This window comes from Macaca thibetana, chromosome 9 (assembly GCF_024542745.1).
Source record: "Macaca thibetana thibetana isolate TM-01 chromosome 9, ASM2454274v1, whole genome shotgun sequence".
NCBI lineage: Eukaryota > Metazoa > Chordata > Mammalia > Primates > Cercopithecidae > Macaca > Macaca thibetana.
In genome coordinates this window covers 55,818,233-55,844,636 of record NC_065586.1, presented here as the reverse complement: position 1 = coordinate 55,844,636, position 26,404 = coordinate 55,818,233, and the positions used below count along the sequence as shown (strand labels likewise).

The 26,404-nt window shown below is 44.5% G+C and overlaps 1 protein-coding gene across 1 annotated transcript in view; it reads left to right on the top strand.

The window, feature by feature from the left end:
• The first annotated feature begins 2,369 nt into the window (after nucleotides 1-2,369).
• Nucleotides 2,370-26,404, top strand: part of LOC126962253 (zinc finger protein 532-like) — a 76,490-nt gene continuing 52,455 nt past the window's right edge. Inside the window, 2 exon segments of the mRNA XM_050803126.1 lie at nucleotides 2,370-2,441; nucleotides 8,134-8,276. Coding sequence (XP_050659083.1) covers nucleotides 2,370-2,441; nucleotides 8,134-8,276 — 215 coding nt within the window.

Here is a 26,404-nt window from a genome sequence, read left to right as displayed (position 1 = left end):
AACAATCAGTTCCACAAGAGTAGATTGTATTATCCTCATTTTATAAATGAGGTCTCAGACTCAGAGGCCAAGGCACTTGTCCAAAGCCCCAAGCACCTACATGGCAGAGCTGATGGGAAACCAGGCTTTTTCCTCTAAAACGCTGAACTTTTTCTCCAAGCTTGAACACAGAACTTTGCACAGAATTAAGTTCTCAAGATATATGCTAATTCATTATTTTAAAGGACTTGCAGAATATAAAAACAATTGATCATTTTCTTTATAATCATTAAAAGATTTGGAACAAGGAACTTGTTTCTAAAGCCAACAACTCTAAAGCATATGGGCCCTCCCAAGGACCCTCCACAGACACCCCAATGAACTTGGCATCATAGATCCCCCTGCTTAGAACTCGTTTGCATTGATAGTTTATACTGTGTAGTTCAGCCCTAATAGCTTGTCCAGGTCTAGCACCTCCGTTTCTCCTCCACAACACCCAAATGAGCCACTAGTAGATGTTTAAATGATTGGCTCCAACACTTTAACTCATGAACCCATCTGGAAAATTGATGAAATCTATGGGCTTCCACCCCCAGGAAAAGGGAGAATCAATGCCTATTTGCACATATACACACACTTTCATCAACTCTGCAGATCCCTGAAACTTTCCAGGAATGCCTGGGAGTTAAGAACTTCCTCAGCAAGAAGGGAATAGAACTTAGTACCCCCAAGAGATAGCATTGGGAGGCTATTCAATCAACTCAAAAAGATTGGGGCCAATTCATGTGTGACTATCTTAAATGGTCAAGAAGTGCTAACCCATAAAAGGGAGCACATTTCATAGTTAGCTGCTGCCTGTGTGGATCCCATTCAGCTCCAATTTTAAAATACCAGCTGAGTGCCACTATGTGCCAGGTACTCTGCTGGATACAAACTAGAGTAAGACCCTGTCCCTAGGAGTAAGAATCCCTAGGAGCTCAAGACAGATGCATAAGCAACAATGTCACTTCAATGAGGTGAGTGCTAAGGTAGAGAGCTATGCTAAAATCCTATGAGAACACTGGCAGGAGGTGGAAAGTAAGGGAAGGTTCCAGGAGAGAAAGTATCACTGGAAGGAGGATCAGGTGTTTTCTGGCAAAGAACTGAGGGAGTAGGGGAGCATTGCTGGTGGTAGAAACATGAGACACACATGCACATAGAGTGACATGTATGGGAACATCAAGCATACTGGTATCACTAGGGCAGTGGTTGTCAATGAGGGGGATTTCCACCCCACTTGCGATGTCCCATTAAGGACATTTGACAATGTCTGAGTGTTATCCAACAGAACTGAGGCCCACTTGCCCAGCACAGTAAGACCAAACATCCACATCTCAGTTTTCGACAAGAGAAAGAATGGCATTTATTTGCAGGGCACCAAGTAAGGAGAACTGAGCAGCTCACACTTAAGACCCAGCCTCCCCAATGGCTGGCAGGTAAGGGTTTTCAAAGGCATGGGTAAATTTCATGAAAGCAGAAGTTACAGGCAAAATCCTAAATCAATACATAGAGGTTACATAGTGGGTTCGCTTGAAAAGGTGGGATATCTGGAAGCAGGGCCTTAGAGGTCACATGTGGGTTCAAAGATTTTCTGATTTGCAATTGGTTAAGGAAGAGAAGCTTTGTTTAAAAAAGAAGTAGAAAACGTTAGCTAACTCATGGGTATAACTTCCTCCAGGCCCCTCAGGAAGAACTTTAGAACAAAGACCAGCAACAGCGGTCAGAGTTCAGTCCTCAGTTCCCCCTTATCTGAGGTCTATGTGCCAGTAGATACATCTGGTAGGGGTCTGGGTTTCTGAAGAACCACTCAGGGACATGTGTTAAAGTGTTATCTTTAGTTTCTATTGGGAACCAAACATCTCATGGCTCTAACATCCTTGGCCATTGTTTTAAGCTATCATTACCTTCTAGGTTACCCAGTTGCTCATTTTCTTCTCAGAGTCAGCTAGGTGCCTGGAATTTCCCTTGAAGGAACTCAAGATTTACCTTTATTTCCATGTTTAAGGGTGCATTCAGCTCCCTGAGAAGAGTCCCTGCTCCATCTCACGAGGATAGCTTTGGTTGTCCTATCTCAGGAGTGAGTGGAGTTGCTTATGGGTATCAAGTAGGTAGAAGCCAGGTCTGCTGCTAAATATCCTTCAATGCACAAAAAGCCCCTGATAACGAAGAATTTTCTGGTCCAAAATACCAAGTGTTGAGAAAGCCTGCATCAGAGGATCAAGTGTGGATGGGGAGTGTCTTAATTTAATTTAATTTAATAATTGTCCTAATTTAATACTTAATTTAGGAGAGCTAAATAATTAAACATGAGGCCAAAGTACATAAGAAAGCGGCAGTCTTTTATTGCAAATATGCACACACTCTCGGGCGAGGTCCTCCAGTCCTCAGGTATGGGGCCAGGGAAGTCGCGCTGGCACTCTCAGGTGAGGTTCTCTGGTCCACAAGTAGGAGGGGCCGAAGAAGTCATGCCGGCTCCTGCCGGCAGCGGACTTTTATGCATTGGTACTGGAAGGGGGAGGGCAGTGGGCAGGATAAGGGCGTGATAGGGGCGTCTCCATAGGCATGGCCGGGTAAGTTTAGATCTCTTCGGATTGACGTCACCTGGCGCATGCTCAGTTGATCTGCATCTTCCTGGGTGGGGGCTGCATTTTCCCACGTGCGGGAAAGTTGGTGAGGCAGAACCCGGAAGCAACATGGATTGTGCCTTCTTGTTCACCTTCCTCCATCTTGTCCTTTCTCCCTCACCCAAACAGGGAGTTGTTGCCTAAATGGAGAAACTAACATTCCTGTAGCTTTGGGGCTGCTGCCATCAGACGCTCTCTTCCCTAAAGCAATGATACCAGCTCTGCACCTCATCAGCAGGAGGAAAGAATGGGAGTGGTTTGTCTCTCTACAGTGAAAACATAGGTCAGTTCCTGAAGCCAGCTTGACTTCTGCACTCATGTGTCAGTTGTGATTATAGAAGAAGGCTCGGCTGCACTCAGCCTGCTATGGTCTAGATATTTGTGTCCCCCACCCCCGAAATTTATATGTTGAAACTTAATCCCTATTGACGAAAAGAGTCAAACTCTGTAAAATATTTTAAGAGATTTATTCTGAGCCAAATATGAGTGACCATGGCCCGTGACACAGCCCTCAGGAGGTCCTGAGAACATGTGCCCAAGGTGATCAGGGTACAGCTTGATTTCATATATTTTAGGGAGGCATGAGACATCAGTCAAATACATTTAAGAAATACATTGGTTTGGTTCAGAAAGGCGAGACAACTTAAAGCAGGGGCTTCCAGTCTACAGGTAAATTTAAACATTTTCTGGCAGATAATTGGTTGAGTTTGTCTGAAGACCTGAAATCAATGGAAAGGAATGTGCAGGTTAAGGTAAAGGGTTGTGGAGACCGAGTTTTATTGTGCAGAGGAAGCTCTTCGATAGCAGACTTCAAAGAGAGCAGGTTGTAAATTGTTTCTTATCAGACTTAAAAGGGTCCCTGGTTCATAGTTGATTATCTCCTGGATCTGGGAAGGAAGGAAGGAAAACAAAGGGGAGAAGGGATTCTCTGTAGAATGTGGCTTTTTCCCACAAGAGACTTTGCAGGGCAATTTCAAGGTATGGCAAGGAAATATATTTTGGGGTAAAACAATTCGATTTTCTTCCTTGTTATGCCAGAGTCAGGTTGGAAAGTAAGTCACGATATATAGGGTTAAATAAAACCTGTCTGATGAGAATTTATGGTTTGTAGGGCATGACTCCCCAGACGCCTTAGGAATTTGGGCAAGATAAAAAAAAAATCAGAGCTTAGTCCTCATCCCCAATGTGATAGTTTTAGAAAGTAGGGCCTTTGGGAGGTGAATGAGATTAGTGCCCCTATAATTTTTATTTTTTATTTATTTATTTATTTATTTTGAGACAGAGTCTTGTTCTGTCACCCAGGCTGGAGTGCAGTGGCGCCATCTCAGCTCACTGCAAGCTCTGCCTCAGCCTCCCAAGTAGCTGGGACTACAAGCGCACGCCACCATGCCCAGCTAATTTTTTGTATTTTTAGTACAGACGGGGTTTCACCATGTTAGCCAGGATGGTCTCAATCTCCTGACCTCGTGATCCGCCCGCCTTGGCCTCCCAAAGTGCTGGGATTACAGGCATGAGCCACCGCACCAGGCTGATTAGTGCCATTAGAAAACAGTCCTGAGAGAGACTCCTCACCCCTTCTACCACGTGAGGACACAGCAAGAAGGAACATCGACGAACCAGGAAGCAGGTCCTCACCAGACACTGAATCTGCTGGCACCTTGGCCTTGGGCTTTCCCAGCCTCCATATCTGTGAGAAAAAAAAAAGTTCTGTGGTCTGTAAGTCACCCAGTCTGGTATTTTGTCAAAGAACCCCAATCAAACTAAGACATGGTCCCACCTGAAAGTAAGCTGTGGATGACTTGTGTGAACCCCAAACATTTGAGACAGGTCTCAGCTAATTTAGAAAGTTTATTGTGCCAAGGTTGAGAATGTTCACCCCTGAGACAGCCTCAGGAAGTCCTGATGACATGTGCCCAAGGTGGTTGGGGCACAGCTTGGGTTTATACATTTTAGGGAGACATGAGACATCAATCAATATATGTAAGAAGTACGTTGATTCCACCCAGAAAAACGGGGACAACATGAAGCAGGGAGGGGGCTTCCTGGTCACAGGTAGGTGAGAGACAAATGGTTGCATTCTTTTGAGTTTCTGATAAGCCTTTCCAAAGGAGGCAATCAGAATATGCATCTATGTTAGAAATGCCAAATTGTTAGAAATAGATAATCGATGCCACGAAGAAAAGTCAGCACGGAGACAAAAGATGTCTCAGCAAGGCAATCTTTTCTGTAAAAAGGGTGCTCGATCACAGATGGAACAATGGTGAGAATACACCTGAACAAAGGAAAAGCAGACATATTTATCTCTTACGCATCTGGGTCATCCTCACTGTTGTGTCCTGCATCCATTGGCTGGAGCGGGCCCTCACAGTCTTAAACTGATATCCGATTTGCTAATAACTGAAAACTTTCCTAAATAAGTAAGTGCAGGGAAGAACAAAGAAGGAGAGGAAGTTGCTTACGAAAGGTTTAAGGAAGCAGTAACATTTCCAAATAAGGAAGGGGCATAAGCTATAAGCTAAGACTTGCCTGGTCCTGTCCAGACATGCCTGAGTAAGCCAAAGCAACTAACTGGGCTAAAGTGTAAGAACTAATAGTTGAGAGGAGAGTTTAGAGTAAGGAACTATTATTCCTAGTGTCTATTATTTTATTTTTAAATCAAGACAAGCTTTGAAGAGGAACTTTTCTACTTTCTACAATCTCAGTGAGCAGAGGGATGACTTTGAACAGAATGGGAGGCAGATTTGCCCTGAGCAGTTCCCAGTTTGAATTTTCCCTTTAGCTTAGTGATTTCGGGAGCCCAAGATATTTTCCTTTCACACTTGCGTACCCATCTTCGGAGTAGCAGCTAACCCAGGTTATTAACGGGATTTGGTTTGCCTGGTTAGCCCACAGTGGGACACAGGAAAGAGAATTCAGAGCGGTTAACAAGTGCTACCTGAGATCACACACAGTCACCAAGTTCTGGAGAATTCTCTCCGCAAGCAGATGTAACTGTGACTCTGCAATGACTTCCTGACTCTAGGAACATCAGAACAAGTTCCTTAAGAGAGCATTCGGGAAATAGCCTGGGAACTCTGTAAGCAGGGTCAAGAATCCATACAGTCACAGTGGCAGCATCTTGCTGAGGGGTTTGCAGAGGGTTACCACAGGAAAGAGAAACCACCCATAGCAGAGGGGCAACAGGAGCAACCGCCACCAAGTGGGTCAATAGCCATGGGAGCCTCTGAGTACTGCTGACAGCCAGTGGCTGGAACAGCAATCAACACCTGCACAGGAGCCAGGGCTTCCAAAGCTTATGATGAAAACTCCCATTGAGATGGTCAGAGAGAGGGTCTAGTTCCAGGAACTTATTTATCAGAGTGCTCTCTCCCCATGTTGGCATGTGTTACTGGATATTGTTTTTGTTTGTTTGGTTTTTTGTTTGTTTTTCAGGCAGAGTCTTACTCTGTTGCCAAGGCTGGAATGCAGTGGGGCGATCTTGCTGTAATCTCTGCCTCCTGGGTTCAAGTGATTCTCATACCTCAGCCTCCGAGTAGCTGAGACTACAGGCATGCAACACCACCCCCATTAATTTTTTGTATTTTCAGCAGAGATGGGGTTTCGCAACGTTGGGCAGGCCAGCAAAACCTGCTCTCAAGTGATCTGCCCACCTTGGCCTTCCAAAGTGCTGGGATTACAAGCGTGAACACCACACTCAGTAGATATTGTGATTTTTAATAAGAAACATATATTTGGTCTTCATCCAAGCACAAGTGCTAGGAAACTAGGAGGTTTCCTAGCACACACCTCCTAAAACCCTTAGAGTAGCTGAAGTGATTTGTCCTTTTGTATGCTAATGGGTTGACTGTTGGCTGGGGGCCCCTGGATAGCCTCAGGATGGGGGCTGGTTGCCAGTGGAACCAACCTTGTGATTGAAGGATTGGGATATTCAACTCTAACCCCTGACCTCCAGGGAGGGGGAGGGACTGAAGGTTGAGGTGATCAGCAATAGCCAATGATATAATCAATTGTGCCTACATAAAGAAGACTCCATAAAAACCCAAAAGGCTGAGACCCAGGAAGCTTCTGGAATGCTGAACACATGGAGGAACTGGAAGGGTTGCATGCCCCTAGAGGGAAGCTCTGCACCCCTTCCTTTACACCTTGCCCTATCAGTCTCTTCATCAAGCTGGACCTGAGTTGTATCATTTTATAATGAATGGGTAAAAGTAAGTCAAGTATTCCCGTGAGGTCTTGGAGCAATCCTACCTCATAATCAACCAAGAGGAGGGGGTCATGGACACCTCCAATTTACAGCCACTTGGTCAGAAGCACAGGTCACAGCCTGGGATTTGTGATTGGCTTCTGAATGGGGGTAGTCTTGCAGTCTTGTGGGACTGAACCTTTAACCCTGTGAGATCTGACTCTAACTTCAGGTGGACAGTGTCAGGATTGAATTGAGTTAGAGGACACCCAACTGGTATCAAAGATCTGGTCAGCATGAGAAAAAATAACCCACACACATTTTGTTGATGAGAGGCGAAGTATTCTGTGTTGAGAGTGAATATAGAAGGGAAAACTGTTCTTTTTTTCCTATTATACAGTCATCCTTAACATTGTTGTAGAAAGCATCATTGATTTTCAACATAACCATCACTGAAAGGAAAAGGCAGCTCCCCACCAGCAAACCTCACCAGGAAAAGGTCTAGACAGCCTGAGAGGGAACTTAATTCACTGTAACTAGTACTCAGACCCTGGGGGAAGGATGATATACAGGTATACCTCAGCTGCTGGTCACAACAAAAACAAACCCTAAATGTTACAACCAAACATGCTAGGCTGGCTGTGGAAAATCGGCTGAGATAAGGCAAACAGAACACAATAAGGCCATTTATCCTGAAACAAACTGGCCCTTCAGTTTCCGAGAGACACCCATAACTCAGCCCTCCAGGAAGAACTTGCACGTTAGTTGCCTCGTTCTCTGGGCACAGAGCACCATTAACTTTAAAAATACATCAACGGTTGTGTGAGAGACAAGTCATCAAGCATGGTGCTGGGAACAGGATGGTTTGGGCTCCATTTAAGGAAAAGCACTGGGCACTTGCAGGCCACAGACTTCTCCAACAGAATCTTTTGAAAAACCTTCTCCTTCCGTCTGGTGATCCCGTCAGCAGCAGGCCTGTCCCCTGGGTCAGGTAGCCTGGAATTTCAGTCCCCCAGATGCCAGCACTTCTGTTTCTCAACTTGCGGTCCCTTCACTAAAGTCAAAGGACTATGGAGTCTGTGCCTCTACTTCTGGACCCTACTTTTGTAAATATCCTGCAATGTAATTATTTTTATGACCAAATTTTCTTTTGACTGTTAGGCCTCCTCTGGGACCATGTAATTACCCAGCCCTATTTGCAAGTTTAAGTGCGTGGCTCTGCGGTCATCTGAACACAGGAAAAGGCTTTGCTGTGCATCTGCACGCATATTGCCTTCATAGCCAAGCTATTCCTAAATCGTTCACCAGTTTAAAGACGTGTCCCATAAAAACCTTCTTCTGGGCTCCATCCAAGGCGGTGGAGCCAGCATGGCCCTGGATGGATATTTCAGGGAGGCTGCGAGCGACCGCAAGGAAGCGTTGTGCCTAATCATGGCACTCGTCCGGATATCGTAGGAAAATTATGACCGAAAATACCTCCTGAAGACAGAATGACCACATGGCCTGCGGCAGACTGGCGGTGTCAAGGTGTTCAGCTTTTTCCAAGAATGGCACAGAGAAGAAGACCACAGAAGAGCTAAGCTTCTTGGAAAATGGGTGTGTCATGCTAGGGAAAGCACTGGCAGCGTAGGAAATAAAGAAAGCTCCCCACGTAAGCCATCTAGCACAAGGGGATGTATGGCAGAGAGTCAACAGCCACATCTTGGCAGTGGAGGGATCTAGGTTCAAATGGCAGCTCTGCACCTTCCTAGAAATATGACTTTAAACAATTTGGTTAACTACTCTGATTGCCAGATTCCACATCTATGGCACTCAAAATCATTGCATCCATAGGTTGTGTAAGGATCAAAGAAGATAACAGACATAAAGTATTCAGCATTGCACCTGGCAAATAGTACATATTTCAGAAATGAGAGTATTGAGAGTATTATTACTCTCAGTGGTAATTATCATTATTATTAAGAGTATTATCATTTTCTCATTATTAACTCCTTATAGCTGCATAGTGCTTTAGAATTTGCAACAGGCTGCTCTATTCATTCCTGTTTTTGTTTGAGAAAAATCTGACTAGGTAATGTATTCATTCATATAATTAAAAATAAAAATGATATACAAGTATATGACGAAAGCCTAGCTCCCATCCCATCTCTATCCACCTTCTCCCCTCCTCCACAGCTGCCCTTGAAGTTAACACTTTCCTTAGCCTACACATGCACCAGTGTTTCTACAAATACATATATTCGGCTTCCCCCAATTTTTCACACAAAAGTAGTATTCTCTTCACACTATTCTGCTATTTGCTATTTTTACTTTATATTAATAAATCTTACTATGGAGAGATCCTACTTTCCATATTAGTATATAGGAAGCTTGCTGAATCTCTCTCTCTCTCTCTCATACACACACACACACACACACACACAGAGCTACATTGTATTCCTTTACGTAGCTCTATCACAGTTTATTTAACCAGCTCCCTCTGAATAGACACCTGGGCTGTTTCCAATTCCAATGGTGTGTTGCTCTTGACACTGCCACAGTGAGGCCCCTTGTTCATCGTCATCTTGTACAAGTGCAGGCACATCCTTAGAATGAATCCCAGTGAGATCACTGGTCAAAGGGCATCTGTGACTGTGGCTGGTTATTGCTGCCAGCTCCCCATTGGAATTGTGCCATTTTACACCTCCCCAAGCAACGTACAAGAGGGAGCAATCCTTTCAACTCTTTTCACTGTTTCTTCTGCTAGCTGCCCCCATGTCTCCAAATGCTATGCTCAGCCAGTTTCTTTTCTTCTCTTTTTTTAACCATCTTAACCATATTTAAGCATACAATTCAATGGCAGTCAGTGCATAATGTTTAAGTGTCACCAGAACATTCATCCCAAACTGAAACTCTGTACCCATTAACAATAACCCCCATTCCCTAATCCATTCTTGTTTATGCTGGCACTTCCCTATATAGCATAGTTGGAGGGGAATTGAGCTTCCTGACAAATCCCCCAAAACACTCCCACTTGCTCTCTGAACCATCGTACTCGTTTAATAATAGGGGAACAAAGGCTTTCATTGTATGATGAGAGATTAACCTTGTAGAAAAAATTCTCCTGGAAGAAACCAAAATCTAAATTTCACATAAACTTGTGAATGGCTCCTTTCTATATGCAGCTCTCTGTGTGGGTCAGGTAGAAGATGCTGGAAAGGGCAGTGGGGATGGTATATCCCACAGTGTGTGGGGTCAGAGAACTCAGAAAAAGAATGCTATATTTTATCTGCTTTTTAGTCTAAGGACTAAGTTGCCTAGTTGTCAGACAGAGGAGAGTGAATTTAGTTTTGCACCCAGCAAGTACTTGGTTTTCTAAGACCTGCAGTTCTGTGGGTGCGTCCCTGATGCCATCACCTTCTCCCCAGATTTCCCAGCCATGTCAATATTACTCTTCCCAAGCTCCAAGCCACCTGAGGACCACATGCCAGGGGCATTGAGGGATAGGGAGGATGAGCCTAAGAGAGAAAAGGAAGTAACAGTAAGTAGAAGGGACGCTGCACATAAAGTAACAAGGTATGTGGACAAGATGATGTATGTAAAGTGTTTAGCAGAGGGCCTGTGTCCAGCGACTGTTCAGTGAATGGTGATGATGATGCAGATGACTGAAGATGATGATGATAATGATGATAAATTCCTCAAGAATCAGCTGAGTGGTGGCTCAGCTCCTAAATATGGGAGCAGCTAATCTCCTTATACTGATCTGAAATCCAATCCCTCCAACTTCCAATGGGTCTGAATGCTACATTGGGCCACCAACAATCTGATTACACTTCCCAATACACACATGTCAGTGGGTTAAAGACGGTAATGGTTCCTCCTGGTGTCTCTTCTTCTTCAATCTGAATATCTCATCATTCTTCAAACACCCTTCAGAAAACTTGGTTTTTAGGCCCTCATGAAGCATTTTGACAGACTGAAGCAAGGGAGACATGGGGAGAGGAGCTCCATTCCATGAAATGAGATGGGCCACAGATGAGGGGCAAGTAGAATTTGAGACCCAGGGACTGAGGAAACAGGGTGAGAAAGGAGTGACTCCTTGGGTCAGAGGCCCAAAGAAGTGATTCTTCAGACCTTAGTTCAGAGCAGTGATCCGTGAGAGCACCAATACTGGACTATCAGCCGGGTTAGCCCTGGACCAAAGAATGCCAGGATTTGATAGGGCTCAATGGCTGAGAGCCTGGGAATTCTGCTATTTAATTACTAAATCTCTGAGGTTCACCTCCATGTGAGGTCATCTAAGTAGAGTATTAAGGTTTCTTAACACCCTCCTAAAGTCACCCTCTCCATCTTTAGGTGGAAAGTTATGCTATGAAGACTTTGACCTCCACGTTCCAGGGGCTAAGTCCCACCCTTGAACAGAAAAGGTCTCCCTCATTTCCCTGTGATAACTTGGTGGCACTGCAGGACAGAGTAGAGGGGCAATGTATAGTAAAACAGGCAGGGGATACTGAGTGGCTTTGTTCCCCTCCCTGGAAATCCCTGGGGACCCCAAAGACGATACCAGAGCAGTGGCATTATCACCAAGATCTACTAATTGATAGTGATTAATAGTGATAATCTGATTAATCTATTAACCTAGTTAATAGGTTGGCAGATCCCTGGTGTTTACTTCAATTAGATTGCACGCATTTGTACATTTTTTTAGTCCTAGGTGATTTTTTTATCTCAAATTATCCAAGTATTTGTCCACTGTTGCAACTCAAAGCCTTATTTTCCTAAACATTCATTCATCACTTTCCATTGAGAAAATCTCCATCCATTATTCCTCCTCCTTACATCATTCTTTACTTCTAAAAACCTCCCCAGTGCAAATACCACATCAACACTCCCTTTTTCTTTTCTGTTTTTTTAATTAATTAATTTTTTATTATACTTTACATTCTGAGATACATGTACAGAATGTGCAGGTTTGTTACATAAGTATACACATGCCATGGTGGTTTGCTGCACCCATCAGCCCATCATCTACATTAGTTATTTCTCCTAATGCTATCCCTCCCCTAGCCTCCCACCCCCTGACAGGCCCCAGTATGTGATGTTCCCCTCCCTGTGTCCATGTGTTCTCATTGTTCAACTCCCACTTATGAGTGAGAACATGCGTCAACACCCCCTTTTTCTATTAAGCCCAGAAGCATTCTAAAAAGGAAGGTAGATGTAGTCTTTCATACAGAGAATAAAGCACTGAGAAAGAAAGTTCATGCCCAACTGGTGTCCTCTCTTAAGGAAGCCACCACCACAACAGTGAGCAGGTCAGCAATTACTGACTCCCTACTTCTCCCAGCTCACTGGACTCAGGGCCATGTAGCCAAGTACAAGATGCCTGGTTGGTATAAAGAGTTCCCAATTATATCACCAGGTCTGGTTATTTCTGCATGCCAGAACTGATCCAGGTGGCCCACAATGGGGAGCCTGGGGGCCACCTTCATTCTCGGATTCACCTTCACAGTGCATGAATGTGAAGCTCAAGTTCAGGCTCTGTTCCCGCCTTGGCCCCAGTGAGAAGATATGTGCAGCAGCACGTAGCCACCACTGCCACCTCCCAGGTTGTGGCTACAAATTCTTCCTGGCAAAGTCCATCATCATTGATGCTCTCCAATTTCGCTCCCCACCCACCATCTCTTTTCTTTTTTGGATGATAGTGACTGCCTGAGTTAGCTTTTATGAGTCAATTCCACCTACTTTTGGTCAAACTCCACTCTTGGCTTGGTCCTCTTCCAAGACAAATGCAGAAGCCACAGGGGGCTGGAGAGTTGCCCTGGCAGAGAGTTGCCCAACAGAACTTCAATTAATTTCCCAGGTCGCCATCAGGACCTCCGACATGGGAGTGGAGCTCGGCGCCCAAGCCTGGCAGGGAACTTGGCTGGCATTTGGGGAAGACATTTAGGATGTTGGGACCTCCTTACTTATGTCTTTCAATATGAGGACCAGTTCCTGACTCCAGCGGTCTCCCAAACACAATGGGGCCAAATATTTGAATTCCACATATTTTCTAATTCAAAAATCAGAATGAAGGCGAGGTGGAGAAAGACAGCGATACCAACGAAGACACAGAAGCAGAGAGAAAGCTGACAGAGGCAGAGAGGCAGACTGCAGGAACAGAGGGAGCCTCTTTCCAAGTTGCCCAGCCCATTTCTCACACTCAGACACTTAACTGTGCTCACCCCTCATCTTCAAACTCATGCCCCTCTTGTTCCCCAGCACCTGCGGTGGTTCTAGAATTTTTTTGTTTTGTTTTGTTTTGTTTTGTTTTGAGACAGAATCTCACTTTGCTGCCCAGGCTGGAGTGCAGTGGCACGATCTTGGCTCACTGCAAACTCCGCCTCCCGGGTTCACACCATTCTCCTGCCTCAGCCTCCGAGTAGCTTGGACTACAGGCACACACCATCACACCCAGCTAATTTTTTGTATTTTTAGTAGAGACAGGGTTTCACAGTGTTAGCCAGGATGGTCTCGATCTCCTGACCTCGTGATCCATCCGCCTCGGCCTCCCAAAGTGCTGGGATTACAGGCATGAGCCACTGCGCCCAGCTAGAATTTTTATGTTAAGAAGTTGACCATCTAGTTGGAAGAGGGACTAAGGAACTAGCTTTGAGACTGCATTTGCATACTGGGCACACTTTTGGTTTTGACTAAATGCTCACTTGGTGTGGCCAACAGGAACTGTCAGGGGGTTTCCAATGCCCAGCACAATTTCTGTTCCATCAATCCTGCCATGTAGTCCAGTTATTCTCTTGCCCCTCAACTCATGTTGTCTAGGCTCATGTGCCTAGTTGTGCTCATTTCACTTCCTTCCCTTTACCCAGACTCTGCACAGACCTTCCCAGGCTCCATGTCTCAATGAGACCCAATTAAATACCATATTGCTCACTTATGTGGCAGCTGGGTATGGTATCTGGCTGGATGCCAGGGACTGCCTACAAGCCTTCCATCTGTACAGGACTTTGCAGTCTGCAACACGCCTTTGCATCCAGCATCTTATCCAACTCTCACAACAGCCTTACATGGTAGCCAGGAGAGTAAGGTTCCATCTTAAAGACGAAGAGAGACAAGAATGGTAGTAGGTACACCAACTTTAGACACACAGACCTGCATGGAAACCCCACCTCTGATGTCTATTGCTTTGTGTGAGCTGGGACAGTTCTGAGTCTGTTTTCTCATCTCTAAAATGGGCCCACAGTTACCTACCTTGCAAAACGTTGTTAGATCTAGAGGTAACATATTTAAGGTACCTAGCAAAGTACATGGAATAGGGTATAAGCTAAATGGTAGCAATTTTGATGATTCACAATGATGATGATGATGATAGTGGTGGTGGTGGTGGTGGTGGTGATAGTGACTGTACTAACCAAGATGTTAGTAGTGGTTTTATTGTTTACCTATACTTTTCTATCTTTTCTGTAGTTAATCCTGACTAGCATGATTTATGAAAAAATGGTTCAAGTCTTTTTTTTTTTTTTTTTGGGAGACAGAGTCTCACCCAGGCTGGAGTTCGGTGGCATGATCTTGGCTCATTGCAACCTCCATCTCCAAGGGATTCTCATGTCTCAGCCATCCAAGTAGCTGGGATTACAGCTGTGCGCCACCACACCCAGCTAATTTTTTTTGTACTTTTACTAGAAACAGGGTTTCACCATGTTGGCCAGGCTGGTCTCAAACTCCTGACCTCAAGTGATCCGCCCACTTTGGCTTCCCAAAGTGTTGAACTTACATGTGTGAACCACCGCGCCCAGCCAGTCTTTCAAGTGTTCCTGATAAGCACTTTATTCTTCTTCTCCAGAGCAACATGTTAGTTCTGCAAAAACTCCACCAGGAAGCTGGCAGCCCTGGGCAGGTGCTGTCTGAATGCCTGGCCAAAGCCTCATTCCCCACACTCCATCTCACTCACCATGTATTCAAGTCCAGGTAATTGTGCCCAGCAGCTACCAGTTCCCATGTAATTGGCCCCAAATTGCTCCGGGTGGCCTTTCCAGGCAGAAGCTCTGCACAATTAGTTCTTTCATCAAGTTGTTGAAAGACAAGTGATTATTTTGGGGAATTACTTGTCAGCAAGAAGATGCAGCTCTAATAGGGCATTATAGGGGCCTCATGTTAATTACAATCTGGAAGATACTATCACATCATTTCTTCATCCACAGCTCATTAGGCATTCCAGCCTCAGCTCCCCGACATGACTGTGGGTTTGTTACAATGTGCAAAGGAAGAAAAGCATCTCAAATGAGGACAATTTAAGGACTCTGTGGATGCACCCATATGCAGGTGGTCAGCTAACATCTTAATAAGCCTAATCTTGTCTTGGATTCAAAGTAACACATGTATACCTATGAGAGCAAGCATATCCATGCACACAACACACACACACACACACACACACGCAGCACTCTTAGAACATCTTGCGAAAAACATCCAAATGCTTCCTGATTACATTGCTTCTGCTTCACTTTCTTTAGCTTTTTTTAAGCAACGAGGAGTTATTTTTTGAAATAGGAAACCAAAATCCTCAATTAAGTATTCATTATTTCTTGAGGCCCTACATATGGCCAAGTCTGGCGTGGATACCCCAGGGGATAACAGAGAAAAACACATGTCCTCACGGAGTTTATAATCTCATTAGGGAGAAAGAATCAGTGCCCACAGAACAAGGCACTAAAGAAACAATAGGCCTAGCGCAGTGGCTCATGCCTGTAATCCTAGCAATCTGGGAAGCCAAGGCAGGCAGATGACTTGAGGTCAAGAGTTCGAGACCAGCCTTGCCAACATGATGAAACCCTCTCTCTACTAAAAATACAAAAATTAGCCAGGCGTGGTGGTACACCTGTAATCCCAGCTACTCGGGAGGCTGAGGCTCAAGAATCGCTTGAACCCAGGAGGCAGAGGTTGCAGTGAGCCAAGATTGTGCCACCGTGCTCCAGTCTGGCAACAGAGCGAGATTCTGTCTCAAAAAAATAAAACAAAAAATAAGGCCAGGCGCGGTGGCTCAAGCCTGTAATCCCAGCACTTTGGGAGGCCGAGACGGGCAGATCACAAGGTCAGGAGATCGAGACCATCCTGGCTAACAAGGTGAAACCCCATCTCTACCAAAAAAAAATACAAAAAACTAGCTGGGCATGGTGGCGGGCACCTGTAGTCCCAGCTACTTGGGAGGCTGAGGCAGGAGAATGGTGTAAACCTGGGAGGAGGAGCTTGCAGTGAGCCAAGATCACGCCATTGCACTCCAGCCTGGGCAACAGAGCGAGACTCCGTCTCAAAAAAAAATAAAAAATAAAAATAAAAGAAAGAAAGAAATGACAACAGGAAAAAAGGAGGGTATTGTCATTTTTTAAATGCCTCTGGCACTCTGAGAGAAAGGTCTGGGCATAAGAGATCTCAGGAAAAAGTTAAAACCAAACTGGGCTTAGGCTGGAGGGATGAGTCATATTGCACAGGCACAGGACAAACATATAGAATGGTCTTTCTCGAGTAGAGGGAAAGTGAGGGGATAGAAGATGGGAGACAGTGACAGAGAGAGAGAGAGAGAGAGGCAGAGGAGAGAGAGAAAGAGAAAATGAGAGAGGGAGCGGGGAGAGGGAGGGAGAGAATGAGGGACGGAGAGGATAAGGGAGGAAGAGAATGAGAGATGGAAGGGAAGAGAGGGAGGGAGAAAATTAGAGAGGAAGGGGAGAGAGGGAGGGAGAGAATGAGAGAGGAAAGGGGAGAGAGAGAATGAGAGAAGAAAGGGGAGAGAGAGAATGAGAGAGGGAGGGGAAGAGAGGGAGGGAGAGAATGAGAGAGGGAAGAGAGGGAGGGGGAGAGAGGGAGGGAAAGAATGAGAGAGGAAGGGGAAGACAGAATGACAGCAGGGAGAGAGAAAGGGAGAGAGAGAAAAGAGAGACAGACTAGTGGAGAAAAAGAAAAAGAGGGAGAAATATGAGGAGCAGTGGGGATAGAGGGGGAACAGAGAGACAGAGAGAATGAGGGGGAGATAGAGAGACTGGCAGAGACAGGGAGAAAGAGAGTGACAGGGAGACAGAGAAAGAGAGAGACACAGGGAGAAACAGAAAGAGAGGGGAGAGAGCAACAGGGAGAGAGAGGGACAGGGAGAGAGAAAGAGAGAGGGAGAGACAGAAAGAGAGAAGGGAGAGACAGAGAAAAGAGAGAGACAAACAGACTGGGGGGAGGGAAAGTGGGGGAGAAACATGAGAGGGGGAGGGAGGAGAGGTGGGAAGGGGAGGACAGGGAGAGAGAATGAGGGAGGGGGAGAAAGAGAGGTAGAGAGAGACAGACTGAGAGGGGAAGGGAGGAAGGCGGGCAGGGAGAGAGAGAGAATGAGGGCATGAGGGAATGGGAGAGGGAGGGAGAGACGACACACAAACACATAAAGGAGAGGAGGGAAATTGCAAAGCAATGGTGACCTGGAGAGTGATCTTGAATAGCAGACAGAAGGTTGGGGTGACCGAAGGGAGCACTATTTCAAGTTCTTAGGCAGAGTGTAAAGTGGTAACAGAAGTGAGCCAAGTATTTGTGAAGGTCACTGGGGACGCTGTGTCCAGATCTTTGGAACCCTGTTCTTTTGGAGGAATTTCATGGAGCTAGCTGAGCTCGTTGAGCCTCTCAGGTTGTCAATTTCTCTTAGAAGTAAAAGACTGTTGACTGGGGAAGTGAGAGGCAGGGAGTGTGTGCGTGTGTGTGCGTGCGTGTGTGTGCAAGTGCACTACATGCTGCCTTGATGAGACCATCTGATAGGTCCCTGTCTTGGCAACCTGGCACTCTTGTTCTTTGGGGACAGATGAAAGAGCTGGGATGAAACCAACTGGGATTAGAGAGTTAATGATGTGCTTGGCCTCAGGAAAGTTTGAGGGGACCTGGCTTCCTCAACCTTGTTATGCGATTTATAACCCCGTCTTCCAACTCGGAAGCCCCTCCTTCCATGTCAGTATTATTCTTGACTAAGAATTGTTCTTGCTTGCTGAGGGTGTACCTATTTGCAGATTGCTTGTCACCTGCAGTTGAAGGGAAGTCAGATTCCTAAAGGGCAGTGGCCTCAGATTTAGTCCATTTTTGTCCACTCTGTAAGTATGAGCTACCATGTTCATTTTCACCCTGCCACTCAAGCCAAGTCGTTTTAGGATCTAGCCGCAGGAGGCCAGTGCTGGGTCAGCTTTGAGCCATGGCAGGAGGTTTACAGGGATTAAGGCAAAGCAAGGGACACCAGATTTGGTTTCAAAGTGATATTCACCAGGATATTGGATTGCGTTTTAAGGAGCTACTAATGGAGATGTGGGTGGGTGGGGGCCAGTCCCTGAAGATTTTCCATTCCGATAGTGAAATCGAGTCGCCCAGTGCAGGCTGTCATATGGGGCTGCTGCTCTACTTTGCTTGTTTAGAGGGGAGTCAATGACACTGAAAGGCCTTGTACCGGGGCCAGGGATGGGAAAAGCCACCACAGGCCTCTCTGTCTTCCTGAACCTATGGACCACCAGTGTAGGCTCAGTAGATAGAGACAATGAGGGGTGCTGGGAGATCCTCCTACCAGAATTTCCCCATTAATGACTCCTCCTCTGCAGATAGCCAGGAAGGCTTTGGGGGTCTCTGAGAATGCCTTACATAGCATCAATAATCACGGAGGCAGAGGAGGGGGAACCTGACATGGTGTGAGGGGAGAATAAGAGAAGTGATGGGGACAAAGAGTGGACCTGCAGCTGACTACAGAGCTTCATAGGATCAGAATTCAGTCTGGGCTCTGGGAGGGGGTGAAACAGTAGCTAAATGTTACTGACATCACTATTTCGCCAAGGTCAGCCTTCAGGGGCCTTCGGTGTTGCTGACTCAGAAGTTACCCTTTAATGCAAAGCCTACGCTTAATCCCTCTCATCTCTCCTTACCGCCAGGCCAAACTGTTCACCCATCCCTCTTGGAGCCTGAGGTCTCCGGCCTCCTTGCCTTCCCTAGGGGCCATTCACAGCACCTCCTCCAAGTCACCTTTAAGGCACCATGAAAGAAACTTGAGCCTGGGGGTCCCCAGGGCTGGAATTCCAGTTGTGACACTGGTGAAGGTTGGACCTTGTGACCCTCCACCTGGCTGAGAGTCAATTCATGGATGTCATTATAGCTAACTCTTGAGTCCTAGTTCAGATTAAAGGAAATAATGAATGCATGTGAGGGGGCCAAGCACCAGGCCTGGCACCACAGTAGGTACTAAATTATTTCTCTCCCTTCAGAACTGAACCCCTGAGGATAAGGACTGGGTGCTCTTGTTCTGTGCTTTGGACATCCCGAAGTGGCTAGAAAGGAGTGGTGTGTTCAGGCAGGGCTACCAAGCAGCCAGTGGCCGAGGCCCCAGGGCTCTGAGTCACCCTCCACATGGTCACCAACAAAGAGGTCTAGTCTCCACCTCTAGACCAAAGTTGAGTGACTGTTCCCAGCAGTTCCAAGAAGCAACAGCCAAGGCCTGTGGATCTGGATAAAGAGCTGAGAAACACCCCGGCTGCTGCACATTCTGCTCCTCCCACACTGCTACCCTCCCTACCCCAAACCCTGCCCCACCTTCCCACTGTCCTACTCTTTGCTGACAGGGGCAAAATCAATCGCACTTTCCGGGGGATGAAATTCTCCCATTCACTCTCTTCCTCCCCTTCAGCTAGCAGCCAAAAAAGTCACGTTTTATTATCAAGATGGGAGATCTTAAGGGTGGTCAGTGAAAAGCAGCATAGCCCAACAGAAAGAACCAGAAGACTCTGATATCATCCTGCTTTGCATTTATTAGCTGGGCAATCTTGAGGCAGTTGCTGAATCTCTTTGAACCTCCTTTTCCATATATGTGAAATGACAATGAAAAAGGAAATCTTTGCAGGGCTTTTGTTAAGAAGGGAAAGCAAGACAGTGTATATGAAAAGGCTTTGTTAACAGGAAGTACTGTGAAAATATGAGGCAGTTATCAGAAAGAACACGCGTTGTGCGAGGTCACCTAAGGCTATCTGTGATTGTGTCACCTAGAACACATCTTGATTCCTGTGTTTGTTTCCTGTGTGATAGGCAGGTCCCTAAGCTAGAGGGAAGCTGCAGTGAACAAAAGGCCACATCCCTGCCCTGGAAGAGCTTACTTTCTAGTGGGGGAAACAGACAGTGAATGAATCGCACAACATAGCATAGTGTTATGGGCAGGAGATAAGCAGGTGAGGTTCAGGAAGTGTGGGGCGGCCAGGGCCACTATTGTAAAGAGAAGGGTCAGGGAGGAACCTTCTAAAGAGGATCACTGCCTCTCCTAAGAGGCCTCTCATAGCAAACTCCCCCCTCCTTCCTCTGAGAGGGTTTGATGGCAGGCAACAGATGACTTAGGACTCCTCTAATGGTCTTTAGGAACAGGAAGGCACCACCAACATTATCATGCAGCATTGTTCTGGAAGTGCAAGCCAATGCAATTAGATAAGGAGAAAAATAAGAGGTAAATGTATTAGAAAGGAGGAAGCAAATTTAATATAATTTGCAGATTATATGATTACGTATCTAAATCAACTAAAAAACTTTAGAAACAAAAAGAGAATTGACTTGGGTGGCTTCTTCTTATATAAACAACCACCAGTTAAGAGAATATACTGGAAGAAAAAGTACCATTTATAATACGAGAAAAAGAAAAAACATCCAAGAATAAATTTCACAAGAACTGTGCAGGATCTCTATAAAAAAAAACTTTAAACTGCCACTTAGGAATTTTAATCATACTTGAATAAAAGACACATTCTTGAATACAAAATTTCAGTGTTGTAGAAATTTTGGTTTTCCTCATTCAAAGCAATCCTTGTTAAAGTATCAGCATAATTTATTTTGGCTATGCAAACTTATTCTAAAGTTTCTCTGGAAAAGCAAATATACGAGAATATCTAGGAAAAATGATGGAGAAAAATGAAAGTGGGCAGATGGACTTCCTCATCAGATATTTAAATGTATTTATTGTAAATCTACAATAACTAAAACAATTTGGTAAAGTGCAATTTGGCACAGACAGATTCACTAGAGAGAGTCCAGATATAAACCCAAATGCATATTGGAATTGGGTATACCAAAAAGGTATAATTCGAATCAGTAATAAAAAAATAAATTATTCAATACACAAAATGGGAAGAACTGCTTAACCATTGGGGCTGCAAAAGAACTAAGCTGGAAACCCATTTCACACCTTACACTAAAAAAAATTACAGATAAAGCAAAAATTTAAATGTAAAATGTAAACCTTAAAAGTTCCAGAAAGATACACAGATGACTTTAAAAATAATCTTAGGCTAGAGAGAGTCTCTATATGCATAACACAAAACCCAAAAGTCATTAAAAATATCGACCTTGTAAAGTTTTGTAAGTCTGTACATTTAGAAAAATCCCATGTGAAAGGTCAAAAAATGAATACTAAACATATTTAGCATGTAAGTTAAATAGGCTACTGCATGGGTATTTTGTGTACTAGTTAGGATAGGGGAACTACTATTACATTTAAAAAAAAAAAAAAAAAAGACCTAAAATGTATGATGGTTCAAGTCCAGTGCTTTCTGTTAACAACAGAACAAGTAACCCTATCCTCTAAATCATTCAAAGACCAAGCTGACAGAGGTCTTACCAGCTCTAACCCCAGGTGTCATGAAGGCAATTCGTTGGAAGTTCCCATGGGCTAGGCTTGGCAGTAGTGTATGTCATCTGTGCGCACAGTCCCTTGGCTAGAACTCATTCACATGGCCGTATCTGTCCTAAACAGGGCTGAGAAATGTAGTCCCTCTCTAGATGCTTCTTCCCAGGGACAATTCTACACACCAGAATGCAGAGCGCACATTTCTGATGAGCAGTTAGCCATCTCAGCCCCATCGTTCATGCATGTCACACGTAAAAAGGCAGAGGGAAAATATTGCTAAATTAAACGGAGTTCCAGAAATCTATTCAAAAAGACAAGCAGAGCTATGAACTCACAGTTCATAGAACAGGAAATGCAGATACTCATTAAGCAAATGAAAAATCCTAAAGTTTGTCATAATTAAGCATATTAAAATAAAAGCAACGGGAAGATGCCACTTTTTATTTATCAGACTGGTACTGATTAAAATGTTTGGTAAGAGTTGACAAGTGTGTGTACCATACATACCTTCAAATACTGTTGGTGGGAGTACACATTAGTGCAACACTTTTGGAGAACAATTTGGTAATAGCAATAATAATTTTAAATACACGTATCTTTTGTTTAACCCAACAATTCCACACTAATAAATGTGTCCTATACTGGTTAAAATACACTAAGGGATATGAATAAGGAAGCTCATTGATGCATTGTATGCATTAGCAAAAAAGCAAAGTGAACAGACAAAAACTAGGAACAATTTGTATATCTACCAGTAAGAAACATATGGGTTAAGTGACATATGATATGTCTATATAATGGATGTGGTGCAGTCTGTTAAGAGAATAATGTGGATCCATTTGTCCTAATAGAAAGATCTCCAAAATACCCAGAAGACGCTCACTTAATGGGTCTTCACTTAACAGACTTACCACATCGTGTGCTGCTTAGTCCCTCCAGAAAATACACCATGTGATGAGCATGGCCCACTCTCTGGCATTCCAAGACCCTTCTCCTACAAGTTGAGTAGGGGGCTTAGCAGGAGGCAATTGTATTTGTCGCCAAGCCTGGTTACCCAAGTTGCATTTGTTATTTTTTATTCATAACTAAATCCTACGAAAGAACTAACTGAGTATGAATACAAAATAAGAGTCAGTTCTCTGCCAGCTGAGGGAAATTCTTTGGAAATACTCAATATAAGTGAGTCTTTACCAAAAACCAAAATGGTGTCAAAATAAATGAGGTGACTGTGAAAGATGGCAGGCAGGAGTGATCTGGGGAGGTTTCTACTCTCAGATATCTTGCAAAGTATTTATCAGTCCAACTTCAGGAAAGAAATGTAAACTGCAAATTGTAGACTACTCATTACAGGTATGGTTTTGACTGAAAGTAATACGGGACTCCAATTAGCTGATGCATCCTCATAAAACAAGAGCCTTAGTACCACATTAAAAGTTCATCCACCGTTACCTATGAGCTTAAAGATTCAATGATGCATTTTGTGATGCAATAATAATGTTATTACATTCATTTGTTTGAATTTTTACCTTTTAGAGATGCAGGTGAAATATTAGGGAATGAGTAAAATTACATCTGAGATTGGCTTCAAAGTAATAATGGAGGCCGGGTGAGGTGGCTCACACCTGTAATCCCAGCACTTTGGGAGGTGAAGATGGGATCACTTGAGGTCAGGAGTTCAAGACCAGCCCAACCAACATGGTGAAACCCCATCTCTACTGGAAAAAAAAAAAAACAAAATTAGCGAGGCATGGTGGTGCACACCTGTAACCCCAGCTATTTGGGAGGCTGAGGCAGGAGAATTGCTTGAACCTGCAAAGTGGAGGTTGCAGTGAGCCAAGATCACACCACTGCACTCCAGGCTGGGTGACAAGAGTGGAAGTCTGTCTCGAAAAAAAAAAAAGTGATAATGGTGGGAGGGCAGATACAGATGAAACAAGCTTGGCTGTGATTTGGTAATTTTTGAAGCTGAATGAGGGGCCCATGGGGATTTATTATACTATTCTGCCTAATTTTTGTATATGTTTAAGATTTTCCACAATAAAAAGTAGGGAAAAAGTCAGATTAATATGTGTTTATATATTATAAATTAGAATAAAATGTTTAAAGTATGACTATATAATTTTTATAACTACTCTCTTAACCTGCTCTTTAAAATTAACCAGCAGTGACAGCATCAGATAAAAGGGTTTTGGCTATATCTTTTTTTTTAAAGGATATAGATAGATATGATTATATTATACTTAAATATGCTGGTAGATGTATCTGAAGTGATTTCAGTTTTACCCCAACCAAGAAAACATGACAGTACTTTTCTAAAATCAAATTTAATCTACTCCGAGTCCCCATCCCACCAGTGATAAAAGTGTTCATCTCAAGCATTCCAGGGTTTCTTCTCACCCCATCTAGTGGACATTCACTACAGGAAATTATCAGTGCTCTCCTCCTCTTCCTCCTCCTCCTCTTCCTGGTCCAGATAGTAACAAAACAACAAAACTCCGCCATAGAAACAGACCCCATTCCTTTATCCTGGTGCCAAAAGTCACCACTGCCCTTCCACAACTCAAGCTCCCAAATAACTGCCTCCCTGCTCCCTTCTCTCTGTCGCCAGCCTTCACACAGGGCACATGCAGGGGTGTAACTGAACTCCATGAGGCTGACAAAGGCAGGTCAGGGTATTCTGTCCAGGCACTGCTCAGGCATCTCCCTGGACCTCAATCTCCCTGTACAAGAGGCCAGCCCTGCCCTGCCACAGACAGAAGCAGAGGACAACCCAACCTCTTCTGAAAAAAGATGCACCAATTGAACTTGCCTTTACATCCATCCGGCTGGATGGTACACCTTCTCCAACACCCTGCTGATATGGTTTAGCTCTGTGTCCCCACACAAATCTCATGTCAAATTGTAATCCGTACATGTTGGAGGAGGGACCCGGTGGGAGGTGATTGGATCATGGGATTGGATTTCTGCCTTGCTGTTCTCATGATAGTGAGTGAGTTCTCACAAGATCTGGTTGTTTAAAAGTGTGTAGCACATCCCTCTTCAATTTCTCTCTCCTACTGCCATGTGAATACGTGCTTGCTTCCCCTTTGCCCTTCTGCCATGAGTGTACATTTCCTGAGGCCTCCCCAGCCATGCCTCCTGTACAGCCTGTGGAACTGTGAGCCAACTAAACCTCTTTTCTTTTTAAATTGCCCAGTCTCAGATAGTTCTTTATAGCAGCATGAGAATGGACTAATACACCTGCCTCATCCCAAGTTTGCCTTTCTCCAGAAAAGGTGGCTAATTCAGAAAGCTCTTGTCACTTTGAAGTAAGTAAAGCTCTTCCATTTCTGGAGTCTTGAAGGCCCTCCCTTCTGAAAGCTTGTCTGTCCCTAAGCGTCTCTCCTAATTACTTTTTTTAGTCAAATTTTGATGGTTTTTTAAATCATTGATACTTTAGAGAAGTTCCTTGCAGCTTCACAATTTATTATCAGTAATATCATCCACACCTTCAGAATGTCAGAAGCATGTGAACCAGAGTGACTCCATCTTGAACAGGGGCTGCTAAAATGAGGCTGAGACCTGCTGGGTTGCAATCACCAGAGATTAGGCATTCTTAGCCACAGGATGACATAGGAGGTCAGCACAAGATAGGTCATTAACACTCTGCTGACAAAACAGGATGCAGTAAAGAGGTCACCCAAAACCATCTCCAAGATGGTTATGAAAATGACCTCTGGTTGTCCTTACTGCTCGTTATATGCTAATTATAATGCATTAACATGCCAAAAGACACTCCCACCAGTGCCATGACAATATCCAAATGCCTTGGCTACATCAGGAAGTTAGCCTATATGATCTAAAAAAGGACCTTCCAGTCCATGAATTGCCTGCCCCTTTCCTGGAAAACTCATGAATAATCCACCCCTGTTTTGCATATAACCAAGAAATAACCATAAAAATAGCCAACCGGCAGCCCTTGGGGCTGCTCTGTCTATGGAGTAGCCACCCTTTTGCTTCTTTACTTACTTAATAAATTTGCTTTCATTTTACTCTATGGACTCACCCGAAGTTCTTTCTTGTGCAATATCTAAGAACCCGCTTTTGGAGTCTGGATCGAGACCCCTTTCCAGTAACAAGAATTGTTAGCAAATTGGGGAAGACTTTTATTCAGATTCTCTCATGTATCAGCAGAAAAATGTCGGGACATTTCAATTTTTCTTAAGTGTACCATTCAGTGATTTTTATTATATTCCCTAATTATCTTTGAAATGCATTTCTTTGAGGCTTTAGGCTATGATTTCTAAGACTCATCAATTAAATTGCTAATTCCCTGGGAGAAGAAGATGCAAGGCTATCATCTTTCTTGGAAGTAGACATTGGTTTGAGGATTAGGGGTAGAAAAGGAACTCACATGTGCTGAATGTCTGCTGTGTTCCATGCTAAGGAGACCCTTTCATCACATTTCAATGAACTATAGACCAGGGCACTCTTCTCCTCTAAATCAAAGACCAGGCTGACAGAGACCTTATCAGCTTTAACCCTGGGTGTCATGGAGGCAAGTTGGTGGGAGGTTCCCATGGGCAGTTTACAGTGCTGGAAGGTAGCTCTCGCTTATCCACCTGGTTTGGAGTATGAGAGAAAGCTACTCAGTTGCATGTGGTATGGTTGTACAGGTCAGGTGCTCCCTTTCATAGGAGGCTCTCCAGGGCCAAAAGCTTGTGCTGTGGCTGTGTGCCCCAGGACCATGGACAGCCCATGATTCAGGCAATGGGAGCTTTGCTAGCCGCTGCTATGCTGTGCACTAGACAGCTGAGGTCATGTCTGGGGTTCCTGGACCTACCCATATATTTTTTTAAATTCTATTTAGAAAGTTTCCAGGCCAGGCACGGTGGCTCACGCCTGTAATCCTAGTACTTTGGGAGGCCGAGGTGGGTGGATCACTTGAGGTCAGGAGATCAAGACCAT